The sequence below is a fragment of the Hemicordylus capensis genome, chromosome 3 (assembly GCF_027244095.1).
Source record: "Hemicordylus capensis ecotype Gifberg chromosome 3, rHemCap1.1.pri, whole genome shotgun sequence".
Taxonomy (NCBI): Eukaryota; Metazoa; Chordata; class Lepidosauria; order Squamata; family Cordylidae; genus Hemicordylus; species Hemicordylus capensis.
Genome location: NC_069659.1, coordinates 191543539 through 191567729, shown reverse-complemented (window position 1 = coordinate 191567729; position 24191 = coordinate 191543539). Strand labels below are relative to the sequence as shown.

Sequence of the window (24191 nt, the reverse complement as noted above, 5' to 3'; positions counted from 1 at the left end):
TCTTCTAGGTCGATTTTAATTTTGCTGCTATTATTGGATATCCTGCAACCATAATGCACTGTGGCATTAATCAAGGAGCGATAATAATAGTGCAGTGGACAATCTTTATCTGCAGATTGACAAGATGATGTTTGTTTAAAATATTCATATCCCATCCCTCCAGTGCAATACTGCTTGGGGCAGTTCACAAGATGAATTGTTCTGTACTGATAGGAACTTAGGAAGCTGCCATATACTGAGTCAGACCATTGGTCTATCTAGCTCAGCATTGTCTTCACAGACTGGCAGCGGCTTCTCCAAGGTTGCAGGCAGGAATCTCTCTCAGCCCTATCTTGGAGAAGTCAGCGTGGGAACTTGAAACCTTCTGCTCTTCCCAGAGCGGCTCCATCCCCTGAGAGGAATATCTTACAGTGCTCATAGATCAAGTCTCCCACTGAAATGCAACCAGGGCAGATCCTGCTTAGCTAAGGGGACAAGTCATGCTTGCTACCACAAGACCAGCTCTCCTCTCCACATGATACTTCTGGAGACCATAGTGGCTAACATGAAGAGCAGTTATGGTGCCACAATGGGGCTGCTGAGGATTCCTAAGGCAGCCCAATGGTGTTAAGAATGAGCAGTAGCACTTCCTTACACTGTTCCCTCTAAGGCATGTGCATGCTCACAAGTTTTCTAATGTCAGTTCAGTTAATTTTAGATCCCGCTCAGGTTGAATTAGGAAGGCCTAAGATGGTTTCTTACAACTTTATTTGGATAACTATAGGCCAGTATCCAACCACCCATGGCTGGGTAAGATAATTGAGAGGGTGGTGGCTGACGAGCTCCAAGTAGTCTTGGAGGAAACTGATTATCTAGACCCATTTCCAGCTGGCTTTAGGGTGGCTATGGGGTTGAGATGGCCTTGGTTGGCCTGACAGATGACCTTCGCCAGGAAATTGACAGTGTGACTCTGCTGGTTCTTTTGGATCTCTCAGCAACTTTGAATACCATCACCCATGGTATCCTTCTGGATCGCCTGAAGGATTTGGTGATAGGAGGCAATGTTTTACAGTGATTCCACTCCTATGTCTCAAGTAGATTTCAGATGGTGGTGCTTGGTGACAGTTGCTCTTCTAAATGGGAGTTACTACTGTATATGGAGTTGTTCAGGATTGCATTCTGTCACCAATGCTTTTTAACATCTACATGAAACCGCTGGGTGAGGTCATCAGGAGATTTGGTGCTGGGTGTTACCAATATGCTGATGACATCCAAATCTATTTTTCCTTGTCATCAAAATGGCACTGGCCCCTTAAATGCCTGCCTACAGGCAATAATGAGCTGGATGAGGAATAACAAATTGAAGCTGAATCCAAGCAAGATGGAGGTGCTCATTGTTGGGGGTTGTAATCTCAACACAGGATAGAATTTCCTGTTTTGGATGAGTTTACACTCCTCCAGAAAGAACAGGTTCATAGCTTAAGAGTGCTGTTGGACCCATGCCTCACCCTAGCGCCTCAGACTGTGGCCAGGAGTACTTTATACCAGCTGCAATTGATTCAACAACTCCAGCCGTTCCTTGAGGAGAATGAGATGAAAAAAAGTGGTACACCAGCTGGAAACTTCCAGATTGGACTACTGCAATGTATTGAACAGAGGAAATTTAGTACAATTCAAATGAGGAACAAGCAGTAAATCAAATGTGTTCCCTAATGATAATTTCAACTGATTATTTATCGTTCTCTAGAAATCCAGTGTATACATTCACGTACGTCTTATATCTATTCATTTATTTATCATATTTTTATACCGCTTCATATGTACATTTCTAGGCAGTGTCAGCTAACAGTGCTGTCATCCGGATTAAATAGGTGCATAAAAGAATATTTTGTTACACAATAGGGCAGGGGCAATTTTTGCCAATACCCTTTTCCTCTGCAGTCACCTGAATCCCACTGAAAATTTGTCTTTGAGAGCTGCATATAATCACATACAATTTTCTACCAAACAGAAAAAAATTCAAAAAAATCCTCAGCAAAATAAAGAATAGTTTAGTTTATACTTGATGCAGACTAAACTTGTTTCAAATTGTGCCTAAAATTGTAAATAGTTGCACATTATCTTGAGTTGTATTGTTCCAATATGAAATAAAAAGACACAATTTGTAAATAAAATTACCACCTGGTTGACAGCTCTCTCTTTGTCTAACATAGTTTGTCAGCTTTGCCATACATACTATATCCCATATTTTAATTAACCAATTGTTCCATATTGGGAGATTAGGTTTTTTCGACATTACCAACTTTGCTGCTGTAAGTAGATGTATTATTAACTCCTGGTCCTCTTTTAAAATGGATGATTTGATATTCTAAAAAAGTATACAGGTGGAACTCGCTAGGCCCAGCTCTGCTATTCGCAGTTTCACATATCCGTGGTTCACAAATAGCCACCCAACCTCAGTATACACAGGTATACAAAGGATTAATAATCATGTATCCACGGTTGCTAGGTGGCCAGAAATGACCTCTGAGGTCATTTCTGACCGCCATTTTGTGTAAAGGAGCCATTTTGTGGCTCATTTGTTGTGGAGGGGGGGGAGAGAAAGTTTTCTATGATTTTTACTGGGAAGTGGCCAAACTGATGGTTTTGGGGGGCAGTGCTGGATAGATGTAGACCTGCAGAACATGGCACAGCACTTTCTTTCAAGCAATTTCACCGTTTCCCACTTTGTTTTTTTACTCCCCCTCAATTTTTTAATTTTGCCAAATTTCTATACCCTCCAAAACTTACAATAAAAACACAATTAAAAGAAAATTTAAACATTTAAACAATTTAAAACTTAAAACAATGTTACAAATATTAAAACAGTAATTCCCATAGGCTCAATGACTCATTATTCGTGGTTTCTTTACTCACAGTTGTAGGTAAGGAATGGAACCCACACGAACAACAAGGTATACCTAAATAGTTTATTTCTTCTAACCACGTAATTTTGGGAGGTGGCTCAATAACTGACCCACTGCTGATAAATATTAAACAGCAACACTTTTATAAATGTTATCCCCAATTAATTTATCCTGAAAATCATAATTCACACACATTGGATTACAACCATTTTGTATTTTTATTTTAACATTTTGCTGAATGATTTGAATTACCTTGCATATCTTAGCAACATCTAGTGACTTGATTATTCTGCTGAACTGTTGAAGACCAAGCTCTTCCAGTCGAAAAGTGGCCAAATAACAAACAACTATAAGAAGATACATGGATCAAAATTATACTGGTGGGAGTGCATGATCAATTTACATTTTAAGTTTCTACTCTAAACTTTAGAAAAATCACCACCACATTGTGGGACATCTAAAAATTGTTATTTATCACAATCTGCCCATTTGGACAAAGTGTTAAAAGTCAGCTATGATTATCATTTTCACACCATTTCACATAGCATAAAATCCCCTAAACACCAAGTTTTCCACCAGCTGAGAATCTAGTCTCAAAGTTAAAAATACAGGCAAACTTCAGTTGACTGAAAAAATATAGCAAAGGCATTTAAAGGTTCTGCTAAACAATAAGCTACAAATGGAAACTGCGTTTTATTGGACTAATTGTTCCCCCATGAGGCAATCGCTTCAAACTAAGGCAATCGCTTCGTGTGCCTTTGGGGGGCCTTTTGGGAGTTGACAGAATGTGTCTCTGCCACCCTGGCTGCTGGTGTTGGCCCAGGCTAGAGCTGACATAACCCTGTGCCTTTACTATTTCCACTTCATCCCCGCCTCCCAGGCCCAGATTCTGCTCTCTGCAGGGTGTATTGTGAACACCATGTGACCATTGGGAGGCTGCTTGGGCTTCTCCACACTGTTTATTAAGTTGACAGTGGTGGTGGCAGCAGCAGCATTCTCTAACCCTTGCTTGCACTTAGTCTCCTTCCCTCCAAGTATGGGAAAGAGAACCAGTGGAAGCAAGAGAGGAGATACCTGCTGTTACTGGTGGAATAACAAGAAAGCCCAGGCAGCTGCTCCAAGCTTCTTCCCACAGGGCAAGCTGGACATTAATATTTTGAATAAAAGAGAGTTTTAATTTATTGCAATAGTTTTGTATGGTAACCATTTTAAAATGGTGTACAGTCAACTAGCTGTATCAAGGCGGGGGGGGGGGGGGGGAAACAAACCTCATTGATATAGAGCACTAAACATGTTGTCTCAGAAGTAGGTCCCATGCAAAAGTGCTTAGGATTACAGTCTTGACATCTTCAATCCTACACAAACTTAGGGCCCAATTAGTCAATACATCTATTATGTGATTGGGGTCTGTTTTTACACACACACGCTATATGGAGTATATACATACTATATGCATATAACTTAAGAGTCCCAATTCAGAGTGAGGCAACAGTGAGGGAGACCAGGTCTTCGACCCTTTGCACTTGCTATTATCCAGACCCTTTGCTCTTGCTGTGATGCAGATGAACCTCCTATAGCTGCTATTTGAATAGAGAGAAGAGCTCCCATTGCCACCAATGAGGGTTTTCTCCCAGAATAAGTAGGTGCTGTGGCAGCAGGGGCTAATCAGAGAGACACATGGAATATACAGGCAATATTATGCTTTAGTACAAACAATGAAGACATTCAAAGTATTCTATGAATTCTGAGTATAATCATTTCTCTCAATATTTTACATACGTAGAAACATCATGTGATTGCTAAATTAAATGTACTTTGCCACCACAATGTAACACTTACTTTATACAAGTTAAAATTCTGTAGGCCTACTGGTAATATTCAGGAAATTATGACCATCTTCGGAAAAATAAATATATAGATTGCTATAGTCTAAAATATGTAGATTAAACACCTACCAACATACAGATTACGCTCGGTCAACAGGCAATGTTTTCCATCTCGGATATAAAATGCATTGACCACCACATCCAATATAGGTTTATATTCTATACATCCAGCCAAAGTCTCCATCAAAAAGGTTTCATCAGATACATTAAAAACCTGTAGAAGTAAACTGATTTCAGTTGAAGGACTGAAGTACAATTAATATGCACAGAACAAATACTGTTGTAGGTGTTGTATGTCAAATTTTAACATGTCTATCAGTAAGCAGTATGACTTGCTATGAAAATGCAAGTAATAATTTATAATATGTTACTCTCAGATCACTATGGTAGACTCCCTAGGAAAAATATATGTAGGAATAATATCACATGCAAAGCAGATCTCATTGTACTTTATTAACTTATGTACAGTGTTTTGGGTTTCAGAGAAATGCTTCAAAATTATAAAGTAACCCAAATTGCAGGTGATCATAAGATACAGGCTACAAATCCACTTGCCAGATTCCCAGTGGTGAGTGCCCCCAGCTCTCTGATGAGCAGGACATCCAGCACCACATAGAACTCCACACCAGAGGTGTTGTTTCCACTACCATTTTTGAGAAGGTAAGAAACAGCAGAAATCCTTTCTGAGCAGTAGAAGAGAGCTCCCACTGTTTCCTACCATCTCCATATCTTAGTGCAAATGACAGAAGACCCGCTTCTCTCCTAAGCCCTCACCTGTGGGCCAGAGAAGGATCTGAGAGAAGGAAGAGGATTGGTGGCTACCACAAATAAGGACTGGCTAGTAAGCCAAGTCTAAATTTGTGGGTCCCTGATAAGATATTATTTCAATATACATAAATCCAGATATTAAAAATCAATCTGGCCCATGGTAGCCAAACAACGTTCACAAATATCACCTAAAAGTGATCATTTTCAGCAAAACTAAAAAGAAAAATATATCAGACTGGGAACTATGTTTGGAATCAGCACACCATTATGTCAGGTTCCCAATTCCCCCCCCCCCCCGAAATTCTTGCCTGTAGTTCTTTGAATCTCTTTCTCCTCCATTGCTTCTGTATTTTATTTTATTTTATTAATCACTAGTATTTTTAAGCCCGTTATGATAACGGGCGCTAGCTTTCTATCCCGTCTTTTCTGTCTCTCTCTCTCTTTCTGTCTCTTTTTTCCCCCCTTGTCCCCTCTCTCTTTTTGTTTGTTTTTGTTTTTGTTGTTGTCTCTGTTTTTGTTCTTCCTTATTTTGCTTTTACTTTTTTGGGGTGTGTGTGTGTGGATGAATAACAGCCAAAATGGCCCATGAGAAGGTGGCCGCCCCCGCCTATCGCCCTCCCACGCACCTAGCTGCCGGAGCCCACCTTACCCGCTCCAGCCCGAAGGAGAGGAGAGGAACTCGGGAACAGAGCTACTCTCTGTGTTAAGCTGCTGCCCATACTGTCGCAATGGACGCAATAGGCGTCCTTTGCGTCCATAGCGGCAGTTTGAGCAGTGACTTAGCACAGAGAGGAGCTCTGCTCGTGAGCTCCTCTCTTTTCCCTCGGGCTGGAGCGGGTAAGGTGGTCTTCGGCAGCTGGGTGGGTGGGAGGGCGATAGGCGGGGGTGGCGACCTTCTCATGGGCCATTTTGGCCCTTAATCTTTTTGGGGGGGAGCGGGGAAGGTGATTTTGGGCAGCTGGGAGGGTGGGTGAGCAGGCGGGGGCGGCTGTGAGCGGGCGGGGGCCTCGTTGGCGGCTTCGCCGCCACCTCGCCCAGCTTCATTTTGGGCAGCTGGGAGGGCGGGTGAGCAGGCGGGGGCGACGGCTGTGAGCGGGCGGGGGCCTCGTTGGCGGCTTCGCTGCCACCTCGCCCAGCTTCCCTGTCCCCCGTCTCGGTCTTCCCCCGCCGCCATTGCCCTCGCCTTTTTCAGGGCGGCCACTTCTGGTTGCCTCGGCCTCCTCTTGCCGTGCCGCAGCTCATGGCTGAGGCGGCGGCTCTGCCGCCGCCTCGGCCACTTTCCCCCGCCGCCACACACCAGCTAATGGCCGCCCGTGGCTGTGGGACACTGGTGTCTGCGGTCCTGTGTCCCTTGGGCTCTTCTGGGCCTGCGCTTCGCGCAGGCCCAGAACAGCCCAGGGAAGCAGGGACGCAGATCCCCAACGTTCCAAAGCCACGGCCACTCACTTAGCCTTTTATTATATAGGATTAGGCCCATTCACACAACCATTAAGATCAGGGCAAGAGTTAGATTACACTGTTTTTCATGATTGTGAGAACCCACACAAATCCTTCCTGTCCAGGTTGCTCAAAGCAGTCACCCAGGTTTTGTACCCTGCTCTTAACTATGGGAGAACTTTCCTACCTTGCTTTTCTGGTCCTGTGGATTCACTTACTTTTTCCACCCAACCACCAGGACCCAACAGGCATAGAAATAATAGGAGTTACGGCTACAGGGGCTGTCATTCATGGATGTGCCACTCTGCAAAGCACACTCAATGATCCTGTAGCTGGAACTGCTTTAGCAGGGCTGGATTTGCCTCTGCTCTTTCGTGGTCAATCAGATGGCAGCTGCTAATGTCATGAGGCTTTCCAGTCTGCTGGCAGCACAAAGTATGCTGGGAAGGCATGGAGACCTCAAATGACCTTCAGCTCCCAGTTTCAACAATAGACACCACCCCCAGCTTAATCGTATGTTTCCTCGACTTGTTGACTCAAACAGAGGTTCTGCTGGTGTGCTGCTAATGCGGTAAGAGCTCTCCAACCTTCAAACCCATCCCCAAATGTTTGTAAGAACAGGCCTATTATCTATTGAGAGACGTTTTTCAGAAGACAAGAATACAGTAGTTAACAGTTGGACACTGCAAAATAAAAAGGGGGAATAGAACATCATACTGGGTAGATAGCTATAGGAGACATACAGGAAGGGGACAAATTATAAAAGGAAAATCACAGGGGATTGGGACCATCAGTCATTATTACATCAAAATACTGCAACATATAAATATCCATAAGACAGGAAACAAGTATTACTGAGGAACATTTCCCTTTCCCCCTGGAGTTTCAATATTCCTAAGAAAAGAGTATTAAGAAATGCATGGTCTGATTTTTAGAATACAATGGATATTTATACAGTCATCCCTCGGCTATCACGGTTTTCCCAATCACGGATTTGAGTATCTGTGACTGGGAAATTATGATTGCTCTAGCCTGAGTATCCGTGGTTTGGTAATTTTTTTTTTAAATTGGGGGGGTTAGGGGAGTAATTTGGGGGGTCAGGGAGACATTTCCAGGATCAGAGGGTCATTTGGGGGGATCAGGGAGTGATGGGGGGGCAATTTTGGGGAGCAAAGGTGATTCTTTCCATTCTTTACCTTGTTTTTGGTCGATTTGTGATTGTGATTCCCCTAAAAACAGGTTGCTTACCTGTAACTCTTGATCTGGAAGTGATCCATTTTAGTCATAAGCAATGGGTTCTGCGCCTGCGCAGGGACCACGTAGGCTGACTAAGTAGCTCCTCATGACGCCCCTCCCACCTGCACGTGCTGTGTAAAGTTTGTTAAGATTGGTGGTTGGGGCATCCTCCTTTCCGTTTCTTGCAGACCGCCAGTCCTGACGATCTGAGATTGTCACCATGCCAACTTGAACCTTTAACTACTGCAGTGGGGTCGGCATGGGCAGGCCTTATGACTACAATGGATCACTTCCAGATCAAGAGTTACAGGTAAGTAACCTGTTTATCTGGATCGTGATTAGTTGTAATCATAAGCAATGGGTGATTAGCCAGCTTTCCTCCTGGGGGTGGGTGCAGTAGACCCAAAGCTCATGGCAACACCTTCTTCAGAACATTCCTTCCGAAGTTTGCTTCTCGTGCCATTCGCATAATGCTTAATGAATCGTTGCTGAGAAGACTACGTGGTCGCCAGGCAGATATCTGTCATCTTGATGCCCGAAAGATGGGTTGCTGAGGCAGCATATGCTCTGGTCGAATGAGTACGCACTGTTTTCGGGGGTGGCACGTCCTGTCGTTGGTACACCAAGAACATCACCTCCACCAACCAATGTGCCAAACGTTGGTGGGAGATAGGACGATCCTTGCACCTACCCTTGTAACCCACAAACAGTTTCTTTGTCTTTCTGTATGCCTGAGTCCTCTGTAGGTAATAAAGAAGAATACTACGGACATCCACAGAATGAAGAGATGACTCCAAGGGGATAAATGAAAAGGGTAGGCAGGATTATTTCCTGGTTTAAATGAAATTCTGATATAATCTTTGCGCAAAAATGAGGGTCTAGCCTCATGACCACTTTATGTGGATAGAATTGAGTATAAGGTTTATTCATTCAGAGAGCCGTCAATTCACTTACACGTCGTGCCGACATGATGGCCACTAGAAATGCTACCTTCAGAGTAAGCAGGCGGAGTGGGACTGTTGCCAACGGCTCAAAAGGATGCTCCATTAACGCTGCAAGAACTAAAGACAGACTCCATTGTTCCACTGGTTTCCAAATTGGTGGATACAGATTATTGAGACCCTTCATAAAGCGCTTACATTCAGGATGGGAGAAAACCGTGGTCCCATCCCAACCCTTGTGCCTAGAGGAAATGGCCACTAAATAAATGTACTTTGATCGAAACATTAGCCAGATCTTTTATCTTCAGTGCAGTGAGGTACAGTAGGACTTGCTGTACCGTGTCATGCATAGGCCAGCTCCCCTTGGCACGCATATCGGTTGCGAATGGCTTCCACTTTCTAGCGTAATTCTGCCTTGTTGAAAAACATCTGCTTAACAGAATGTCCTTCAAAACCCAATCCTCCACGCTGTCATTCGGAGCGTCCGGACATCGGGATGCAGAACGGCCCCCTGATCTTTGTGAAGCAGATCCAGCACAAGCAGGAACCTGTGGAAGCATCCCCCCGATAGTTGCAGGAGTGGGGCAAACCACAGCTGGCATGGCCACTGAGGCGTCAGAAGAATGCAGGATGCTCTGTCCCTCAATATCTGAGCTAGTACTCGGCCTATAAGAGGTAGTGGCAGGAAGAGATATAGGAGACTTGTACTCCAAGTATGTTGGAATGCATCCCCCAGAGAACCCCATCCTATGCCTGCACAAGAGCAGTAGTTGACACACTTCCTGTTGGCACTTATCATCGCTGACCAGGAGCCAGTCGTCTAGCTACAGATAAACTATTATCCCCTCCATCCTCAGGTAAGCGATTACGACAGCCATCACCTTGGTGAATACCCTCGGAGCTGTCAAAAGACCGAAAGGCAGGACCGCATACTGGTAGATCTGATGACCTACAGTGAACCTGAGATACCAGCGGTGATCTTCTTGGATGCCCACATTAAAATAGGTATCTTTTAGATCTAAGGTTGCTCCCCATATCATCTGGGCCAGGAATGGCAGAACTGCCTGCAAGGTTGTCATTCTGAATTATCTGTCTGAATTACCTGTCCATCGCATAGCAATTGAATCCTCTTAAATCCATAATTGCCCTGATTCCCCTATCCCATTTTGGGATTTGGAAGTAGCGGGAATAAAACCCCGATAGCCTGTTTGCCCACTGCACCGGCACTATTGCCTGTTTCTCCAGTAATACTTCCACCTCCTCCTGAAGCACCAATGTGGCTCTGGTGAACTTCATGCCCGAGAATGGTGGTCGAGCTCTAAACTCTATCGCATAACCCATTTATATAATTTGAAAGACCCATCAATCTGATGTTATATTGTGCCAGCCTGTTGTTGTTTCTGGCAACTACAGAACCGTTGTTTGGGGTCCTGGCAAGCACAGAACTGATGTTTGGGGTCCTGGCTACAATGGCAATGTTGTGCATTTCCAAGCCAATGTCGTTGGCTAATGCTGTTTTGTGCAGTGGGTGAACAATCCCGTCAAAAGGACTGTTTGGAATTGTCCTTGTTCTGGCGGGCGTTATTCCCTTTAGGCTTCTGATTGTATCCCTTAGACCAGGGGTGTCAAACTGAGGCCCTCCAGATGTTGCTGGCCTACAACTCCCATCATCCCTGGCTACTGGCCATGGTGACTGGGGATGATAGGAGTTGTCGGCCAGCAACAGCTGTAGGGCTACAGTTTGACACCCCTGCCCTAGACCGTTGGTATGGTCCATATTGTTTTTAGAACTCTTGCTTTTCTTGGTAGCGGTACGGCTTTTGGCGAGAATAAGAGCGGCCCTTTGTTGTACTCCCAGATGTGGATGGTGTTGTCATAAAGGTACGCACTGTAAATCTGGATTTCTTCAAGGATTCCATCATAGAATCTGTATCATGAAATCATCATGATACAGATAGAATCATCATGAAAGAGATCCTTTCCATCAAACACAAAGCCCTCAATCCCGTCCCTCATATCCTGATAGAGGAATGTGGAGCGTAACCAAGCGTGACGACGCATGCTGACCGCTGTGACCATCATCTGGGACTCTGTCTCAGCCAGATGTTTGAAGGCACTCAACTGCTGCCTTGTTATGGCTGTTGTTCTCTCATACGTTTCATTGAACGTCCATTGGAATTCCTCTGGCGACATAGAATTTGAGTCTTGTAAGAAGGTATCCCATAGGATGTGATTATAGCAGGCCATGCAGGCTACATAGTTCGCAATTCTAATTGCTAAGCTGATCTTGCTAAATAGATCTTACGCCTCATCACATCCAGCTTTCTAGCACTTAGCACTTACATTTCTACCTTCCTTCTCTCCAGGTTTGCTGTGCCAGCATCTGCCATGAGCTGAGGAAGGACAATAAATGACCAACGAATTGGGCACTGGATGGCATAAAAGGTAAGTGTTCTCTTCCTCACGGATTCTATATAAACTCTCTAATCTCTTTGGAGTGTGGGGGGAGTGAGACATGCAGGGCCTCCCAAGCTGTCTTAGCCACCTTGCTAATAGCTGGTATCATAGGCAAAGCCACCGGGTGTGCTGTTCTGGATTTTGCAGTCATAGTATACACCGGGTCGGCATCCTCAGTATCAGGTGAACTGAGATCCACCCCAAGCACCTCTGCAATTTCCCGAATAAGGGCATGATATGCCTTTAACTCTTCGGTCGGAGATCTGGAGAGCCGAGGAAGCATGTCTGAAGATAAATCAGACTTACGTCTGCCCACATCAAAGTCTGAGATCTCTGACGCCTCTGAGGCATCTGGCAAGGAAAGTTCCTCTGGAGGCAGCGGGCTAGATTTCCTCTGACTCTTCCCCACAGGTTTTTCTGGTGGCAATGACACAGCAGGTAACTTTGGAGCTCGAGGAGCCTGAACATTTGGCTCTAACGGGCACAGTAATTACTCCAACTCATCTCGCTGCACCAGTTGTGGCATCATCGCTAGTTGCTACGCCAGTTGTGGCACCAGAAATTACTGGGTTCATTGTTGGACCTGCAGTTGTATCAAATTCTCTTGTAAGGCCAAAGGAACTTGCTGCGCTTTCCAACACAAGTAATCTGCATAGTTATTAGGTGGTGAGTGGCGAAAACCACAGGAATGAGCAGGAGTAATCTGCTTGGGCTGATGCTCAAAACACTGTGCAGAAGAAGCAGCAAGCGTAATGGGGTCGTGTGCAGAAGGCAGGGTTGATGGCAGTTGCACTCGAAGTGGAGACAGGGACGGCGTCCTGGGAGGGTGTAAAGGATCTGCATACTGCTCAATGTCAAGTCCCGTACTCAAGGAGCCGTGGAAGGTATACCCCGAAGGTGTACTGGAGGCTGAGTCTAGCAGATCTTGCAAGGTAATTGAGGCACCCTAGCGTTGGCAGCAATCCTCTGATCGTTCCCCCAGCTGAACCCATATCTTTGGGGTACTTGGGGTCGAGGGAGACTATTCTGGGGTCTTTGCTGGAGACAGGAGATGGAGATTTTTTGATGGCTGCAATGCCACTGCTGTGGCTTGCAACGGCTGGACCGTCAACATCGATGTCAATGTTGAAGCTGTTGCTGATGTTGGGAAGGGGCCGGTGAGCAACGAAGATGAAACGCTTGATGTCGTAGCCACTATGGTCAGTGTCGAAAATGTTCCCAGTGTTGTTGCGGACCCAACGTTACCCGATGTTGTAGCCGCTGTCGTCGATGCAGGAATAGATATTGGTGCTGTTGCAGATCCATCAGAGTCACCTTCAAACAACTGTGCTACTGATGGAGAAGGGGTGCGGTGCTTCTTTTTTAGCGGTGTAGCATTCTCATCAGAATCACTTCCTGATTCATGACAGCACTTACATGCGCCCCTTGTGTCTATGCCCCTTGTCAGACACCTCTTTCAGCTTCTTAAAAAGATCGTCTGCAGACCTCGATCGGTCAGAGCCTACGGTTTTAGACTGCTGTTGTGCAGTTCCGCAGGCAGTCGACTTCGTATTCGACGTTGACTTAGCTTCTGATGTCATTCTAGCAGTCGACGTCAACTGGGCAATCAATGTTGATCGGCCGCTCGATACAGATGGAGAAGTCAGCCGTGGCGTCGGAGGGCCTCATCGTACAACACCACTCTAAGGCGTAGCACTCTATTTTGTCAGTTTTGTTTGGAGGGAGGGGCATCATGAGGAGCTACTTAGTCAGCCTGCATGGTCCATGTGCAGGCACAGAACCCATTGCTTATGATTACAACGGATCACAATCCAGATCCCCCTGTTTGCCATTGAAACCAATGGATAATCTACTAAGAAACTGCCAACCATGAGGGTTTCCAGGAACAGAAGACTCAGGGTTGGTGAGGGATGACTGTATACCACTTTTCAACAAAAGTTCCCAAAGCGGTTTACATAGATGTAAATAAATAAAATAGCTCCCTGTCCCCAAAGGGCTCACAATCTAAAAAAGAAATATAGACACCAGCAACATCCACTAGAGAAATGCTGTGCTGGGAATGGATAGGGCCAGTTCCTCTCCCCCTGCTAAATAAAGAGAAGCACCACTTTTAAAAGGTGCCTCTTTGCTCAGTCAAAAGCAGTAAGTTGTAATTAAGTTACAAGATAAGTGGTAAGCTCATGTGGGGGTTAAATGTAAACCCTGTAGGAGATTATGATAGTGTGCAAACCAATTGGTTAAGTTAACTGCTCAAAACACACTGGTCCACCTTCTCCACAGCATTACAAGTGTGAAGCAAAATCGCTACTATCACAGGGAGCTGGGAGACTAGCTCACTGAAGGTTTGCCCAGTTGCAGGGAGGGGGAAGCAATTTTTGCTTCTCTCCCCTCCTGCAGAAGCCCTTTTTCTTCCACAGATATGTTCCTGAGGATCGTGCAGAAGTAAACCTTCAGTACAACTAGTCCCCCTACAAAGGCAGAGCATTTGCTTTGCCCTTGTAATGCTGCGGAGAATGTGGGCCACTATTTCAAAACTATACCACCACTTGACACATATGCTTCCATACAGGGAGAGCCATCTTTAGTTTTTCCCATTTCAGTCTATACACATCACAGCCTCTACATTCATTTTGTAGTATATCACATACCAGTAGGTGGCGCCCATCATAGACTGGGCAAAGTCATATTGCGTAGATTACACTTACAGGAAAGTTCACAAAATTAAATATATGTAATATTTTTATTAATGTGCTTGCAAAAGGGAAGTAAGCGAACAGTTTGACATTTGTAGGATTTCAACTTCAAACATTATTAATTTAACTGAATAATTACCACATATGGTAAATTTGAATGATAGTAAATTTGAATACGAGAAAGATCTGCTTTTCTTGGGCCTGATGTCATTTTGGAATTATTGATCGAATTTTTGAGTGTTAATCTGTTGACAACAATAACAGTTAAAATCATGATTATATTCAGAATTTCTTCTTTAAAAATACCCAGAAAATTATTTAAACCTCCCACCCCCCCCGCATATTCCAGTTCAAAAATTAGTGCATTTAAATGGCAGGATTATATATGCAAAATTTGGTATCTGTAGGTCATTGAGAAGTATGATTTTGTTTTGCACAACCAACAAATAAACCAACAAATTATTCAAAATATAACACAGATTTTTAAAAGGAGACTTTTGCATAGAGTGTTGGACTAGAATCAGGAAGACCTGAGTTCAAATCCCCATTCAGCCATAAAACTCACTGAGTGAGTCACTTCTCTCTCACTCCAGTCCACCTCACAGGATTGTTGTGAGGATAAACATGAACACCACTCTGGGCTACTTGGAGGAAGAGTGGGATATAAATGTAAAAATAAATAAATAAATAGACATACCCACCTTAGTCATTTTATATCCTCAGTCAGAGGGCTACATTATACCATAGGGATTTAGAAATATCGTGGAGAACATCAGATTGCTGGGGTTGGAATCAAGCTAAATTTGTTATGTTAAGTTGTATCAGAAGGATCATTTGGATTGTATTGATTTTTTTTAATCAGCAGCTGAAGGGCCATTGTGCAACTCTGCCCTAAGTTATCCTCATATGCTAATCTTATCATTTAATAACAAACATTTGCATTATGTGTAAATAACATATACATCTGCACAGAAATGCATGCATCTGAGCATGGAAGTCCATTCGAAAATGTCTGAGTAAAAATAAAGGAAGGAAGGAAGAAAAGTGATACCACTGTGGGAGTTTACTATAGGTCACCTGGCCAAGCAGAAGACATGGATAATCTTTCCTTTTACAGATTACCACATTTTCAAAGTGGCAGGCATTTTAGTAAGAAGTAAATCTTTATTTTGATCACTGACTAGCATGCAATACAAACTATTACATAGTTTATAGAGAAATATCAATTAATTAAATATCAAATTAATTGAAAACATCATTACAAAATGAGTTGCCCCCATCAGATTCTATAAGCGGCAGCACAGAACTTAGCAGTTTTAAATGTAATATTAGGATTCTGATCTGGAAGCAAATATGCAATGTAAAATTTCTCAGAACGGCCTGGTAAGGCCCACAATATTGGGGCAGTGGAGAAACAGTGGATTTCTTGATAAACAGCACAGTACGTGCTCCATTGTCTTCACTGAACCTGAATCACAGGGACATGTTCAGTCTACATATGGAATTCTCCAATATCCTCCTTGTAATACTGCTGATGGAAGAGCATCACACTGAGGCATTGTAAAAGCCCTTCTTTGTCTAGGAATGATTAAATTAGTTAAATAATCTGCACAGGCGTAATACTAACATGGACTCGCCACCTAACATCATACTTTGGCACAATACTCAAATCATTTTGATGTTTTACATCCAGTACTTCTTGTCTGATAATCCTCTTGGCCTGTTCATGCATTCCCTGAAGATGTAACTGCCTTGGAATTAGGAACATAGGAAATAGGAAGCTGCCATATACTGAATCAGAGCATTGGTCCATCTAGCTCAGTACTGTCTACACAGACCAGCAGTGGCTTCTCCAAGGCTTCAGGCAGGAATCTATCTCAGCCCTATCTTGGATATTAAGTATCAGATACTAAAAGTCCCAAACATTCAGAGTTAGGCTTTGGCCATCATTTGGGGAAAATGACCAAAAATAGTTTCCTGCATATATCTTGCAAATCCTTACTCTGATGGGGGAAATTTTAATATTAAAATTGTGGAGCATCAAAATTTCTATTAAAATGTTGAATTCAATCAATGGTTTTGCCAGAAAATGAAGGGTTTTTTTTAGAACAATACATCATGGGGACTTTGCTGTGCCTGCTTTTTGTCTGAAGTTCACTTATGTCAACCTTTCCTACAAAAATGAGCATAAATAAAATGGAAGAAAAAAAACATGAAATCTGTTGCCAGATAATAAGAGGTGGTTCCCCCCTTCTTCTTAAGCAATTCAAGTAATGCATCAAGGAGAGAGTTTATAGAGATATGAAGCCTACCTCCTACATACTAGGGATGTGCAAAACATTTCAAACTTGAAACAGGCCATTTTGAGAGTTCCGATGTTGAAATAAAACATCCTTCAAATGAAGGGCCTGTTTCAAGTGTGAAACAAAATGACTATGTTTTGAATCAGAAAGTTTTGATTGTCCCTAGCGTCATTTTGGAGGGCTGGTTTTTTGGGGAGAGCTGGTCAACTGATTGGCATCAGTGGATAGATCAGGCCTCCACCCCAGATTTAGTGTGTCAGCCTGCTTTAGAGGGCCGGTCTACCAGGTGTGCTAAGTCTGGGTGATACACCAAGTCTGGGGCGGAGGCCTGGTTTATCTGCCTCACGTGACCGGCAGACCAACCCTCTGAGTTGGTCAACATGCTAAGTCCGGAGCAGAGGCCTAGTCTTCCTGCTGACCCCAATCAGCTTGAGGCTTGAACTTTGCCAGCTAGTCTCCTTCATTTGGACTGGGAGATTGATTGCTGCCTCCCACTGCTGCTGCTTAGCCAGAGGATCAGCTTTGCTCTGCTGACTTCATTGGAGCTGTGGGGAGGCTCTGGGTTTCTGGGACTTATAAGGAAGGAAGACAAACCAGAAGGGACAGAGGACTGGAGGAAGCAAGTAGGGGTGTGCATGGAACTGACAGCAGCAGTTTGGTTTGAATTTCAACCAAATTTGAACCAAACCCTCTGGTCTGTAAACCAGTTAGTTACAACTGCCAAATGGTTTGGTTTGTGCTATCAAAACAGGGCAAACAGAGGTCAAACTAGTCCAGTCCCGTTTGATTGCCTAGCGTGTAAAGGGGAATCTAAAGGGGAATCTCCCCTGCGAACTTAGCAAAGAGGCACCTTTGAATGTGGTGATTCTCTTTATTTAGCCGGGGGAGAGTAACTGGCCCTATTCATCCCCAGCACAGTACCTCCAGTGACTGTTGCTGGTGTCTATCTGATGTTTCTTTTTAGATTGTGAGCACTTTGGGGACAAGGAGCCATCTTATTTGTTTATTATTTCTCTGTGTAAACTGCCCTGAGCCATTTTTAGAAGGGTGGTATAGACATTGAATAAAATATTATTATTATTATTATTCTACACAGTCAGACAGGTGTTATTGACTGGTTTGTTTTATCCAGACATCGGGTCCTTCCCAAGGACCTGGGATGCCAGAATTTTATTGTCAATGTTGTTGTAGTTGTTATAGATATCGCCGCAGAATATAGGCTGTTCCCAGTAAAGCTGCTTTTTGTAATTGGCTGATGGTGATTTCTGTGGCCCCTATGGTGTTGAGATATTCTTCAAGGTCTTTTGGAACTGCACCCAGGGCGCCAATTACCACTGGGATTATTTTGGTCTTTTTCTGCACAGCCTTTCAATTTCAATTTGTAGATCTTTGTATTTGGTGATTTTTTCTATTTCTTTTTCTTCTCTTCTGCTATCCCCTGGTCTTGCTATGTCGATTATTTTGACTTGTTTTTCTTTCTTCTCGACTACAGTTATATCTGGTGTATTGTGTGGCAGAAGTTTGTCTGTCTGTAGTCGGAAGTCCCATAATATTTTTGCATCTTCAGGTCAAGTCAAGTCAAGTTTTATTTACGGTCCTAGACCAAACAATCCATGCATACAAATAGCAGAACAATTTATAAAAACTCTATAGGTTCTCATTATACATCTTAAAAGCAATATAACAAAATTTAGCTACAGAGTTAAAATTAAAAACATTTTCATCAGAGAGTAAAAATTTAACAATTTGTTCAGCAGATCGGTCTGTCTGTTTACAGACCAGAGGTAGAATTAAGTGCTCCCTTGATTGCCTATGTATTTTACAGGATAATAGAATATGCTCAATAGAGTCTATTTCCCCACTGCCGCATCTGCAGAAGCGTTCTTCCAGGGGAACACCATTGTATCTCCCGGCTAATAGTGCAGAGGGAAAAGAATTTGTTCTTGCCCTTGTAAATGCCCACCGGAATTTGCTGAGTGTAATATGGGACAAATAATTTGCTGGTGAAAGATCCCATCTAGTTCTTACTCCTTTATAGAATTCTGTCAAAGAGGCCCAGTTATTTTGCAATTCAATATCTGTCAAACGCTGTTTTACTATTCTTTTAGCATTTCCCAAGTCTAACTCCAGCAGTTGTTCAGGGTCTATTCCTAGAGCAGCAAGCTTTTTACTAACTACAGTGCACCACTGCGGTTGTGGGTTTAACGATAGAAACTGAGGAATTAGGCCCACCGAGCGTAGGTGGACTCTCAACCAAAAATAAATGATTAATAGCCAGGCACGAGATTCGATCTTTATGGGGCCGGCCTCCATACACAGTATTACATTTGCGGTGCATCTTGTAGTCCCAAAGATAGCTCTCAAGAAACCGGATTGAATTCTTTCAAGCATATCAAAGTTCGCATAAGGTCCCAATTGGATCCCGTACAACAACTGAGGGATAACCTTTGCTAAATATAGTTTTAAAGCCGCAGGAATAAAACCTGCTCCCTGCGTTCTGAAAAATCTGTTAATTGCCACCACACTGCATTTGGCTGAGTCAGCTACCATTCTCATATGTGCCGCTTTCCCAGCATTTTGTTGAAAAACCACCCCAAGATATTTTATTTGATTGACCTGTTCTAATTTATGTCCATCCAAGGTCCATGTAAATTTCCTTGGTTTATTTTTAAAGCACATAATTTTAGATTTGTTATAATTGATCTTCAAGTGTTCCTCTTGGCAATATGATGTTAGAACGTCTAAAGCTCTTTTGAGCCCGACCCTGGTTTGAGATAAAATAACCGCATCATCCGCGTACATCAGGATCGGGATCTTTTTGTTGGCTAATTTAGGTGCGTGGATATCAACATTTTGCAGCCGTTTAATCAGATTGTTAATGTAAAGATTGAATAAATAAGGGGCCAACACACACCCTTGCCGCACACCTTTCTCTGTTGGAACTGAATTGGTGAAATTGCCGGCAGTGTCTAAACGTACTCTTAAAGAGGAGTTCTCATGGAGCTTGATGAGCAATAATAAAAGCCTTTGATCTATAGATGTACTAGCCAATTTAGTCCATAGTAAACTCCTTGAAATTGAGTCAAAGGCCATTTTAAGATCCACGAAAGCGGCGAACAGTGGTCTTTTATGGACCCTAACTTGTTTGTCCACAAGTTGTTGTAAAATTAAGCAATGGTCCATAACCGATCTATTTGGTCTAAAACCTGCTTGCTCATCATGGATTATATGCTCCTGCTCCATCCAAGAGCAAAGTTTTACACACAGATGTTTGGCGTACAATTTACTTATTATATTCAAAAGGCTAATTGGCCTGTAATTAAAGGGATCCTCCCTATTGCCTCTTTTATAGATCGGGACCACCATGGCTGAGCCCCACTGCTGAGGGAATTGTGCAGTTTGATCTATATAGGTGAACAAAAGAGCCAATGCTGGGGCCCACCAGTCTATATGAGCCTTTAATAGTTCTGGAGGGATGTAATCGTTCCCGGGTGCTTTTCCACCCTTCAGCTGCATAATTAGTTGTTCCACCTCATAGGTGGAGACTGTAGGCCAGGAAGGTAAAGTATCTATATGTAGGTCAATCTGGGGTTTAAATGTGTGGTTGCTATAAAGTTCCCGAAAGTGTGATTCCCATAATTCAGGGGCAATTGGACAGGCCTGTTCTGAGTTTACCTTGTTTTGGGATAATGAAATCAGCCTCCAAAAATGTGTTAAATCATTTTTCCTGGCTGCTTCTATCAGAGATAACCATTCCTTTTGAGTTGCAATCGTCTTCTTAGTTCTAAGAAGAGCTTTATACTCCTTTTTCTTTTTAGACAGTTCTAATTGTGTATGTGTAGACGGGCAGAGAATAGCATATTTTGAGAGCATGACAAGATGCTTTTTTGTCCTTATGCAATCTTGGTCAAACCACTTTTTGGTATGGCCAGTTTTCTTTTTAGATTTGGCATGATGATCTTTAGTTAGTAGAGATTTAATTGATCTTGTAAGAACCTCATACTTTTCAAGAATATGGGGATTTTGGTCTCTTTTAATCAGTGCATCCAGCAGCCCTTCCTTAAGTGATTCTCCGTTCTTCGAGTTAAACCATTTGGAGAAAACTTGATTAATTTGGGAATTCCATTTGATTCTGGAAGTCCCATCAATGGCCTGTTGTGCAAAGGGCATAACTCTAGAACTCGTATCTTGCTTCATGAAAGTGTATTTTAGTACTAAAGGATAATGGTCACTTTCTGGCCTAGCTATGATGTTAAATCTGGGTATTGCTTCAAATACATCTCTAGAAACTAATACATAGTCAATAGTAGATCGATTAGTGCCGCGTTGGAAGGTAAATTTTCCTGGGCAGTCCCCAGACGCAGTGCCATTCAGAATTAATAAGTCCAGTTTGTTAGCCATTCGGGCTAAACATAACCCCGCGAAATTGCACGTTGGGTCTAGAGAAACGGGATTAGATAAACCAAGTTCTAACTCATCCAATGGGGGCCACAAAGAAAATTTTCTTCAACTTTTTCAATTTGATGGTCCCACCAATTTTTGGCTACAGGTAGCTTGTATTTTTTGCAGATGTTCCAGTGTATCATCCCTGCTACCTTGTCATGCCTTTGTTTGTAGTCAGTCTGTGCGATCATTTTGCAACAGCTGATTAGGTGGTCCACAGTTTCAGTTGCTTCTTTACAAAGGCGGCACTTGCTGTTTGTTGTGGATTTTTTGACTTTTGCTCTTATTGCACTTGGTCTTAGTGACTGTTCTTGTGCAGCCAGTATTAAACCCTCTGTTTCTTTCTTCAAGTTGCCATTCTTAAGCCATTGCCAGGTCTTGGTGATGTCTGATTTGCCACTTATATTGTACAAATATTGACCATGCTGTGGTTTATTTTTCCATTTTTCTGCTCGGTTCTTGACTTGTTCTTTCTTGTAGGCCTGCTTTCTTTAATTGGTGTTGAATAGTTTCGCATTATTGACCATTTAAAGTGCATCTTCTTCACTGTCCTTTATATATTCTTCAAGGCCTCTTTTCTCCTCCTCTACTGTTTGATGGACTTGCAGCATTCCTCTTCCATCTGAGCTGCGAGGGAGGTATAGCCTATCGACATCACTCCGGGGGTGCAGAGCATGATTGATGGTCATGATTTTCCTGGTCTTACGATCTAGCGTCTCTAGCTCTGCCTGGGTCCAGTCTATTATTCCTGCAGTGTATCTGATAACAGGTATAGCCCAGGTGTTTAAGGCTTGTATGGTGTTCCCGCCATTGAGTTTGGACTTGAGGATTTTTCTAACTCTCCTAATGTATTCCCTTCCTATTTTTCTTTTAACTTCAGTGTGTGCGATGTTATCAGCCTGGAGAATGCCCAAGTATTTGTAAGGTTCTTTCTCTTCCAGGTTCTTGATCTTGCTTCCATTGGGCAGTTCTATTCCTTCTGTTTTTCTTAGTTTCCCTCTGTTCATTATTAATGCAGCACACTTGTCTAGTCCAAACTCCATTGCTATATCGCTACTGAATATACGGACAGTGTTTAGCAGTGATTCGATATCTGACTGGGACTTTCCGTACAACTTCAGATCGTCCATGTACAGCAGATGGTTGATTTTACTTGATATTTTAGATGTTTGGTATCCAAGGCCTGTTTTGTTTAGTATTTGTGAAAGTGGGGTCATGGCGATTACAAACAACAGAGGGGATAGTGAGTCCCCTTGGAAAATACCTCTTCTAATGCTAATTTATGATGATGATGATGATGATGATGATGATGATTAAATTAATAATAATAATAGTGTAAACAAGAAAAAATAATAATAATTGTTGTTGTTGTTTACACAGTCAGACAGGTGTTATTGACTGGTTTGTTTTATCCAGACATCGAGTCCTTCCCAAGGACCTGGGATGACTGAATTTTGTTGTCAATGTTGTTGCTGTTGTTATAGATATCGCCGCAGAATATAGGCTGTTCCCAGTAAAGTTGCTTTTCGTAATTGGCCGATGGTGATTTCTGTGGCCCCTATGATGTTGAGGTGCTCTTCAAGTTGTTTTGGAATTGCACCTAGGGTGCCAATTACCACTGGGATTATTTTGGTCTTTTTCTGCCACAGCCTTTCAATTTCAATTTGTAGATCTTTGTATTTGGTGATTTTTTCTATTTCTTTTTCCTCTATTCTGCTATCCCCTGGTATTGCTATGTCGATTATTTTCACTTGTTTTTCTTTCTTCTCGACTACAGTTATATCTGGTGTATTGTGTGGCAGATGTTTGTCTGTCTGTAGTCGGAAGTCCCATAATATTTTTGCATCTTCATTTTCTACCACTTTTTTAATTTTATGGTCCCACCAATTTTTGGCTACAGGTAGCTTGTATTTTTTGCAGATGTTCCAGTGTATCATCCCTGCTACCTTGTCATGCCTTTGTTTGTAATCAGTCTGTGCAATCTTCTTACAACAGCTGATCAGGTGGTCCACTGTTTCATCTGCTTCTTTACAAAGGCGGCACTTGCTGTTTGTTGTGGATTTTTCTACTTTTGCTCTTATTGCATTTGTTCTTAGTGCCTGTTCTTGCACAGCCAGTATTAAACCCTCTGTTTCTTTCTTCAAGTTGCCATTCTTAAGCCATTGCCAGGTCTTGGTGATGTCTGATTTGCCACTTATATTGTGCAAATATTGACCACTAGTTTTTTTAAGCCCGTTAAAATAACAGGCGCTAGTACGGAGCCTGTTTTAGAGCTCTTCCCTGGGGCTCAACCCCAGCAGCAGCACTTGAGACCCAGAGGTTAGCCTGCCTGCCCATCTCCCCCACCCACCCCAGAAACATCACCCCAGCCCCCCAGTCAGAAGCCTCAGCCCCCATCCTTTCCCCTCCTTCAGGTCTGTTCCAGCCCCACCTTCCCCGCTCAACGACGGTCTCTCTCTCTGCCTGCTGCTGCCACTCCTTCTACGCAGCTCAGCAGCACCTCCGCCTTGTCGGCCACATACCTTCCGCCGCCGCCCCCTCAGCCCGCTCGCTCTTCTTCCCACCGCTTTGCGTGGCCCTCCTCAGCTGAAGCGACCCCCTGCATCAGGGGGAATTGCAGTTCGTCGGCCCTGCTCTTCCTTTCCATCCCAGCCTCCCCCTCGTAACCTCTCTTGCCGCCTTTCTTCTATTTCTCTGGAGTTCCCGTGGTGCTCCGGGCCCCCAGCCACCATTCCCCCTCCCTCCGCCGCCAGCCTGCATGCCGCGGCCAGTCTCCCCGGCCGGGCAAGGGCCCCAAACTCTCCCCCCCCCGGCTTTGGCAGCGCCGGCAGGCCTCGGCCGGCTTCCCCTGCCGCCTCTTTCCCCCGCTCAGCTTCAGCGGCGCAGCCAGGCTTCGGCCATGGCTCCGCCACTGCCACGGCCTTGGCTAGTTTCCCCCGCCGCCTCTTTCCGAGTCTCCCCCGCCAGCTCTTCCCAAGTTTCTCCCCGTGGCCGCCACCGCCTCTTCCCCCGCCGCCTCTTTCCAAGTTTCCCCCGCCGGCTCTTCCCAAGTTTCTCCCCATGGCCACCTTTGTCCACTCCACAGCCAGGCAAAGCAACAAACATGGCCGCCTGGTCCCTTTGTCCGTTTCTGCCTCGGCCG

The 24191-nt window shown here is 43.7% G+C and overlaps 1 protein-coding gene across 12 annotated transcripts in view; it reads right to left on the bottom strand.

Annotated features, from left to right (window-relative positions):
* Positions 1-24191, bottom strand: part of CFAP99 (cilia and flagella associated protein 99) — a 157943-nt gene that overhangs the window by 129712 nt on the left and 4040 nt on the right. For 9 of the 12 annotated variants that reach the window (XR_008319332.1, XM_053308826.1, XM_053308832.1 and 6 more), the window contains exons 3-5: positions 14443-14548; positions 4841-4985; positions 3138-3232 (exon numbers count right to left, since the gene is read on the bottom strand). The exons of 1 other annotated variant lie outside the window; for it this stretch is intronic. Coding sequence is in view for 10 of the 11 variants with exons in the window: in XM_053308826.1 (XP_053164801.1) it covers positions 3138-3232; positions 4841-4985; positions 14443-14548 (346 nt within the window). In the remaining variant the exon portion in view is untranslated. The remainder of the gene's footprint in view (positions 1-3137; positions 3233-4840; positions 4986-14442; positions 14549-24191) is intronic. 2 more of the 12 variants (XM_053308827.1, XM_053308830.1) reach the window with 1 other exon arrangement.